Source organism: Gloeophyllum trabeum (assembly GCF_000344685.1).
Source record: "Gloeophyllum trabeum ATCC 11539 unplaced genomic scaffold GLOTRscaffold_00032, whole genome shotgun sequence".
Classification (NCBI taxonomy): Eukaryota; Fungi; Basidiomycota; class Agaricomycetes; order Gloeophyllales; family Gloeophyllaceae; genus Gloeophyllum; species Gloeophyllum trabeum.
In genome coordinates, this window is record NW_006920441.1 from 7,406 (window position 1) to 15,572 (window position 8,167).

At 50.6% G+C, this 8,167-nt stretch overlaps 3 protein-coding genes across 3 annotated transcripts; all 3 read left to right on the top strand.

The window, feature by feature from the left end:
• Positions 1–1,361: 1,361 nt before the first annotated feature.
• On the top strand, positions 1,362–2,558 carry GLOTRDRAFT_97168 (uncharacterized protein; the record flags this gene model as incomplete). Its single annotated transcript, XM_007873151.1, has 5 exons — positions 1,362–1,513; positions 1,587–1,766; positions 1,833–1,918; positions 1,981–2,099; positions 2,154–2,558. 5 exons carry the CDS (start codon positions 1,362–1,364, stop codon positions 2,556–2,558), a joined length of 942 nt encoding a protein of 313 aa, XP_007871342.1.
• Positions 2,559–2,967: 409 nt separating this feature from the next.
• On the top strand, positions 2,968–4,160 carry GLOTRDRAFT_134163 (uncharacterized protein; the record flags this gene model as incomplete). Its single annotated transcript, XM_007873152.1, has 5 exons — positions 2,968–3,119; positions 3,188–3,370; positions 3,434–3,519; positions 3,583–3,701; positions 3,756–4,160. The coding sequence occupies 5 exons, from the start codon at positions 2,968–2,970 to the stop codon at positions 4,158–4,160; spliced, it is 945 nt and encodes a 314-aa protein (XP_007871343.1).
• A 283-nt stretch (positions 4,161–4,443) lies between these two features.
• On the top strand, positions 4,444–7,730 carry GLOTRDRAFT_134164 (uncharacterized protein; the record flags this gene model as incomplete). Its single annotated transcript, XM_007873153.1, has 5 exons — positions 4,444–4,870; positions 4,947–7,129; positions 7,198–7,417; positions 7,467–7,634; positions 7,669–7,730. The coding sequence occupies 5 exons, from the start codon at positions 4,444–4,446 to the stop codon at positions 7,728–7,730; spliced, it is 3,060 nt and encodes a 1,019-aa protein (XP_007871344.1).
• Positions 7,731–8,167: the final 437 nt, after the last annotated feature.

Here is an 8,167-nt window from a genome sequence, read left to right on the forward strand (position 1 = left end):
TGAACATCTTGAATGCTGCTTGTGCTGTATCCATTAGGCCCGGGCCGGAGCGCGCCCCAGGGTCTAGGGTTAGTGTCTATTAATAGACAGATTTGAGCGCCTTTTAATAAAGCGCTTGCGCGGCCTCTGGCCTAAAAATGTCTCTTGCTTCTTGCCCTCACGCCCTACAGTTCTCGAAGCACTCCTGGTGTTCCTGAGCAATTCTGGGAGTGCACGCCCTGCACTGCTCAGGTTTCCAGATATGTATGGGATCCTCCTGCCTGGTATAGGGAGTGCACGCCCTGTACCAGTCATGAGGACCTCTCCATTGTAGGTCCAAGCCTTCAATATCTCATTGCGTATGTGTTACGTTCACTATTCCACTGTTAGGATCAGGGGGTATAATTAGGGCCTATCAAGGCGCATCTCCCCTAGAGCATCAGGATTGGTGCCAGTGGGAGAGGGTGGTCTCTGTGAGCATCAGGATTGGTGCCGCCACCCAGACGTCTATTGGGATCAGGGGGTATATTCAGGCCTATCAAGGCGCATCTCCCCTAGAGCATCAGGATTGGTGCCAGTGGGAGAGGGTGGTCTCTGTGAGCATCAGGATTGGTGCCACCACCCAGACGTCTATTGGGATCAGGGGGTGTTTCCATATCATTCTCTTTTCCTCTATTGTTATTTGTTATTTCTCTTATCTCTGGCCAGAGCTTTCTTTCTTTGTCCTACCTTTTGCTAGTTTTTGTGCTGTTTCAATTCTCTGTTAAATTTTTCATTAGACCTACTAGTCTAGTGGTAGTACTTTGTATTTTTGTAAAGCATGCAGAGTTTGGTGGACACTGCCCTGAACCTGGGCATGAGTGTAAAGCGCTGTCAATCCAGCTTTCTAACCCTAACCCTATATAACAAATTTACTGACAAAGCAATGACTTTACTTACCTGATAACAAAATTACTGATTGCGTGACAATGTGGCACTACTGGCCACTTCATTATCCGATCACAAAGTTACTTACTGTGTGACAAAGTAACACAAAACCGCTCCAGAACATATTACTTTGCCTGACAACCAAGCTCCTACTACATAAAGGACTAAATCCATCACAAATTGACTTACTGTGGCAATAGATTAGCTTGACAACCCATTTACTGTTGTGTTGCTTGAGAGGTGAGCGACTGCAAGGCAACAGGTCGGCAATTGCCGACCTATCGAGGGGCAATTGCGGCGCGAGGCTCGATTGGTCGGCAATTGCCGACCTATCGCGCGGCAATTGCCGACCTGTCGCACGGTGACCTCCTGATCTGTTGATAACCCACAGATCTCAATCAATCCTCCAACGTTCATCCCCTTGCTCTCAACCACCATCTCCCTACTGTCTTACCATGTCTCGTCGGTCGTCTTCCAGCAAGAACGCCAAGGTTACCCTTCAGACGGAGAAGCAGAACTTCGTCAAACTGGGAAAACCCAAGGACGTCACCAGGATCGGGGTCAGGGAAGTCGAGGAGAACAGAGAGGACATCAAGCCAGGAGATTGGTAAGTCAATCAATGTGTTTCATTAGTCCGTTAGTCCATCTTTTCATCATTTCATCTGATATGCTATATACAGCGTGTACATTAGGCCACCAGAGCTGAGGGCTCGTACTATAGAGGGGTTCCATTACTGGAAGGCGCAAGTGAAGGAGATACGCGGAGATGGTGATGACGAGGCATTCCTCATCACTTGGTTTTATACGGCCGAGGAAGCCAGGAAGAAGAGCCTCCTCCCTGTCCTCCCTGCTCAGGACGAGTAAGTCACTCTCTCTCTGCTCTCACCTGTCTCCTCATTGCTGAATGGCTTGCTTTCATATATCAGCCTGAAGAAGGTTGTTGACCACATGGGACGGAACGAGTTGCTGAGCTCGGATCACGAGCAGGTCATAAGTAGTCAGACCGCCGAAGGTACGTATCACTTTGGATTCCTGCCACAGTGCTAGGCCCTGACAGTGATATTTAACTTTGAGACATTGTGGACGTTGTCCGCTTTGATGATAGGGGCCCGTTCAGCCCAGAAAATGTGCACCCCAATGACTACTTCACGCGGTTCAGGCTGGTGACCAAGGAGGGTCGTCCGCACTTCCTGGTAAGGATGTCCCATTCATAAGCACTGTTCAAGGACTTATGGTGTGATTTGTAGGACGTGACTAAACACTGCACTTGCCAGACAGTGTATGACCCCGACCAAGACGTGCAGCGCTTCTGTCTCTCGTGTGTGAGATGGTTCGACCAGGCATGTATGACCAAGAGCACGGCCGGCCCACTGGTGCCCTTTGAAGAAGGGCAGGAAGAGACTCCAGCTGAGGAGGTCAAGCGCTTCCTCAAGTCACCCATCATTCGAGGGTATAGTGGAGGGCGACACCTATACTGGGAGATCGTTGGTACGGGCAGGTTGCTCAATCAGGTGACGGCCCTGGTCAGTGGCCTGTTTGACGGTGAGGTGCCTGACTGGAAGACAGGCCTTCCTGAGGGATTTGTGGAGGCGATGGAGGTGCTCCGGGCGATGCCCGGCTACATATGCCCCTCATGTGACAGGGCCATTTAGCCTCGTCCTCTTGTCCTGTCTTCCTCTTCGCTGGTATCCTGGTCGTGCGGTCCGCCCCTTTTACTCTTACATCATGCCTGGTGCTTGTGCCCATGTTCATTTCGCTGTTTGCATTGGACGCTGTGATCCTGTTAGCCTTGTAGTATTTACTGCAATGGACTAGCAATAAATTTACTTGACGCAATCTGTGACAAAGTAACCCATGTCTCACTAGCTCTATAACAAATATATTTACTGTGGCGAGAGACTACCTTGAAAGGGGCAGTGCTCAGCCACGGCCACTCAACAGGTCGGCAAGTGCCGACCTCTCGAGTGGTGACCTGCTGATCCATTGATAACCCACAGAGTTCAATCGATCTTCTCATGTTCGTCCCTCTCTTCTGTACCAACATCCACTTACCACCCTAACATGTCTCGTCGGTCCACTCCCTCCAAAAAAGCTGTCCTTGCCCTCCAGAACACCAAGAGGAAGTTTGTGAAACTGGGTAGTCCCAAGGCAAGCACTCTGCTTGGGGATGTCAGCGACCCTACCAAAAACCGGACTATTAAGGTGGGAGATTGGTAAGTCAATCACCATGTTTCATCAATCCATTAGTTCATCTTTCCCTCATCTGATATGCAATATCCAGTGTGTATGTTATGCCGCCTGGGGAGAAGCCTGGCACCAGTCTTGAAGGATTTAAGTATTGGAAGGCACAAGTGAGGGAGATACGCGGAGATGGTGAGAAGGAGCAGTTTTTGGTCCATTGGTTCTACACAGAGGAGCATGCGAGGTTGGAGAGCAACCTCTCCATTCTCCCTACTGAGGAGGAGTAAGTCTCTCTCTCCTTGCACCTGTCTATCTCATCAGTGAATGGCTTGCTTTCGTATATTAGCCAAGAGGAGATCCTGGACCGGTTGGGTCAAAATGAGTTGCTGAGCTCGGATCACGAGCAGATTATCAGCAGTCAGACCATCGAAGGTAGATACTCACTTTGGATTCCTGCCACGGTGCTTTGGCCTGACAGTGATATTTAACTTGGAGACATTGTGCCAATTGTCTCTTTTGATGACAAGGGCCCCTCCAACTCTGAGAACATCAGCCCTCAGGACTATTTCATGCGCTTCAGGCTGGTGACCAAGGAGGGTCGTCCGCACTTCCTGGTAAGGATGTCCCATTCATAAGCACTGTTCAAGGACTTATGGTTTAATCTGTAGGGTGTGACTAAACACTGTACTTGCCAGAAAGTGTATGACCCGGACCAAACCGTACAGCGCTTCTGTCCATCGTGCGTGAGATGGTTCGACCAGGCATGTATGGTCAAGAGCAAGGCCGGCCCAATGGTGCCCTTTGAAGAAGGACAGGAAGAGACTCCAGCTGAGGAGGTCAAGCGCTTCCTCAAGTCGCCCATCACCCGTGGGTATAGCGGAGGGCACCACCTATACTGGGGGATTGTAGGTACGGGCAGGGTCCTTAACCAGGTGGCGACCGTGATCAAGGGCCCTTTTGATGGGGAGTTTCCCGACTGGAAGTCCACCCTTCCAAAGGGATTCTTGCAGGAGATGGAGGCACTCCAGGCCATGCCTGGCTATATATGCCCCTGGTGTGAGGCGGTCATTTAGTTTTGTCCTCTGATCCTCTTCTTGGGTCTCCTGGTTGCACGGTTTGCCTTGTCTTCATCACTAAACACTTTTGATGCCGTTTGATTATGCTGCATGTCCTTGGCCTTTGTTTTGTAGTTGCTGTGTTCTATCAGCTTTGTAGTAGTTACTGCAGATGACTTGCAATGGATTGTTGTGACAAAAATACTTCAACGACAAATCAGGAACTTCTTATCGATTGACCCTCTCATCACGATACCACCACCACCACGTCTCGTCAGTTTTCTGCTCAACCTTCCTCAGTATGTCCTCAGATGAGCAACATAATGCCATGGATCTACTTGCCATTCTTTCTGGCCTGACACCTGTGGAGATGACTGCCCTTGCAGGGGATTTTGGATATACAGATGATGAAGATGACTCTGATAGAGATAGCGACGATGACCAGTCCCTCATCGGGCTTTCTGCTATAAGAAACCTGTCCTTAAGCTTGTATCATTATACAGATGAGGAACAGTTATCATCCTCGTCTGCATCATCCGCATCTTCATCATCCCCTTCTTCTTCCTCCTCATCCTCATCCTCATCCTCAGCCCACTCTCCCACGCAGCGCGATGTTTCAGAATTTGTTGACCCACCTCCTTTGCCTCTTCAGGAGGTGCCTTCAGCCCACAATGATGATGAAGATGAAGAAGATCTCTTGCTTGCTGAGGCAGGAACAGATCGTCTCTGTAAGTATATATATATATAATATCCTTTTTGAACATATTCATATTGAGGAGCACTCATGCACCCGGGTGGATTTAGCTCTTTGGATAAATAATCCCCTGCGGGTGGACCAAATCTATAGTAATTTTGAAACACTGAACCATCAAACATGGGCTGATGGCCTCTGTCTGGACCAATGGCTCCTGCTCAAGTGGCTCCAAGAAGGACGGCCCTCACCACGGTATATCCCTATAAACTACTTGCATCCGCATTCTCCCCTTCCTACCCAACAAGAAATTGATCAATTCCGCGCGCTGTTTGGCTTGGATCCTGGTGAGAACAACCCATATGAGGATGTGATATCATGTATATTGGTGGGTGGAAGCAGGCAGCAGAGTGGAAATCACTACTGCGCTGTGGTTTTCCAACCTCAGGCCAAGGAAATCCACGTACTGGGGCGTATTATTGGCAAGAGTTCTCATGCAACCAAAGGGGACTGGGTGAAGTCCTTGGATTCTGCCAATGTTTGGACCAAGCTTGGGCTTCTCAATGGATGGGCAGTCCAATCCAATGTTGCCATCAAGGAGGTCAACTGGCCTCAGAACGGATCAGACTGTGGTCCCATCGCCTGCCAGGCCATTTCACACATATGGAGACATGGGTTCCACCTCAATAGACATGGTTACTGGCAGAAGCCACCCCTGCCCTGCTCACATGTCACTAGGCTGGCCATTGCAGAGTCATTACATGCTCACATTATTGCCTCCATCCAAACAGTCGACCATCTGCTCTCCAACTACCTTCCTGCAGCCAGTCGTTTCCTTGATCAAGGAATGCAGGACATTTTCCATGAACTGAAGACTCGGGTGGCTCCCACTCGCGGTGTCTTCCAAGATCATGATCTGCGTAAAGTGATTAACTTGATCACCAGGGCTATGAACACATGTAACCGCTGTCTGACGGATCGAGCCGCAGGCCTCAGCCTGGATGACATGGATGGAACCCCCAAACTGACTGATGCAATAAAGAAATTGCTCCCCAGGGCCAAACGGGTTGGCACTCTGCAATCAGGAGGTATGCTGATGGAAGTGGTGAGGGAGACAAGAATGGAGATGCATGAGAACCAAGGTGGCACACCATCGTCTGAGGAAGAGCTGACAGTGCCAGGAAAGTCTACTCAAAAAAACCAAAAGGCTGCCAAAGGGGGAATGCACCAAGCTACTCTGGGTCGATTTCCTCGGCACACGCCCCCAGTGGAGCTGCCTCCAAGACCTACACTCAGGGGGCTTCGCATTCCTTTTGATTCAACCTTTGATCAGTATGAACAGGGACCTACTGCTGCAGGGCTCCTGCCCATTCCTGATACTGTGGAACATTACCAGCCAGGCCTGGTCTACATCGCTGACCAGATCTTGCTTCATGGCTGGGAGCACTTCCATGACTATGGCTGGCGACTCATGCCATCCTTTTACCAAACATTTGACATGACCGACCCAGTCCTGGTAGAGGCTCACTTAATGCGACCATATCAACACCATCAGGCTGCGGATACTCTAGATGATCCTGCCTACACTCGGCGAGGTGATCTTATTCACTTTGAGAATGATAGCATAGCCATGGGCATGGAAGACATGGTGGCTGAGGCTCTCCAGCAAGAGGATCCAAATCTTTTCATCACTGGCCTTGACACGCAAGAACGTTACATCCGGGTGGACCTGGAGCAGAGCAGGCAAGAGGTTGATCACTCAGAACTCACGATTGCATGTGACATTGATAGCTTTATCTGGGTGGGGAGAGAGCCCCAATTCAAAAAGTCAGTGGAAGTATACACTGTGCCAATGGTCCGTGATCGCGCACCCATCTTCAAAAGCAATCATGTCTACGTGAACCTGTTGGTACCTCCCAGTGAAGAAGACAGAAGCCCAAGGACAGAATGGTTGGAGCATCGTTTCTCTCTCAGTCAGATTCCCCACCTCTATTTTGGCAAGATGGGTGGAGGTAGCACCCTGGTAAATGTCTACTTATTCTTCCCCCGTATGGTGCACAAGGCTCCATACTCTCGATTCTGGGCATCCGTCATTCCTTATCACGTTCAGTGCCGTTTCTGGGACCAAGTCTTGACCCCTGCAATGCGAGATTCTGTCGATGCTGAGGAGCATGCATGGGCTGGACTGGATCGGTCGCACGTGCACTTCAAGCAGGGTAATAAGCGTACCACCACGCCCTCGTATCCATTAACCCCAAGGAAATTTGAACGCCTGCTTGCAAGCATGGCAGTCATGGTGAGCTTGGCTGCATTTTTGTCTTTTGTTTGGGCTTGTGACCAATCATTCACTATGGTTCGTTCCAGGTTGATGCTTTGAATACAGTCAGTCCAGAGTTTGGATCATATTTCTTTGTGCTGGAAAACAAGGGGTCTAAGGCTCAATCTCGAACGAAGGTTACTTCCTCGAATGATGGAGCAACAGCTCGCACAGTCAAGGATGCCTATGCTGCCTGCCTGGAAGCATTTGATGGTCTCGACTGGGACTATCTCTACCCATATGGAACGGACGGTAGGCCGGCCTACCGTCCGTCGCGGGAAATACTTCCTTTTCGGCCCTTCTGACTATCTGGCAGGGGGTTTACGCACCTCCCAGTCAACATTGAAACACCCGCCGGGACCCCCCTCCCCCCCTGCGGCCGCCTGCGGGCGCTTGTGTGCGGACGGCCTGCAACCCGCGACGGCAGGGGCTGGAATCGCTCCCCTCTCTCTGCTCTTTGTTGCAGCACCCTATTTCCACCCTTGTGAGCCTCTTTGCTTAGGCACCGCAGCCGCCAGACCCTCCCATTCAGCCTCCACCGATCTCCCTTGCTGGCACGGACATCGACGGTGGGGGCTGAAAGGGGTCAAATCTCTCCCCCGTTGCATGCATCCCCCCTTCTGAAGCTCCCTGAGTCTATCTCGGTAGGCACCCAACCCGCCAAACCCCATCGCTCGTGCTCCAGCGTGCTCCACCTGGGGCTCAGTGGGTCATGCAGGCTTGGAATTCACCGACAGACTCTGCACGTCTTGGACACACCCAAGGGCACCTCTGAAGTGAGGTTTGATCAGCCACCGCACCTTTCCCATGCCACAGTTGAGTTTCTACAGAATTACTATTATTCTGAGATAAACATCAGGAGGGATCGGACAGCTGGTGCTTAGCCAGTACTCAGTCCGCTGGTGTCAGGGATGATTCTACACCCTCATTCAAGTGTGTAGAGTCATATTTTATAGCCACCAGAGAGGCCAGCATGACCTGCTGGTTTTGCAGTTCAAGTGCCATCTGCACAAGTGC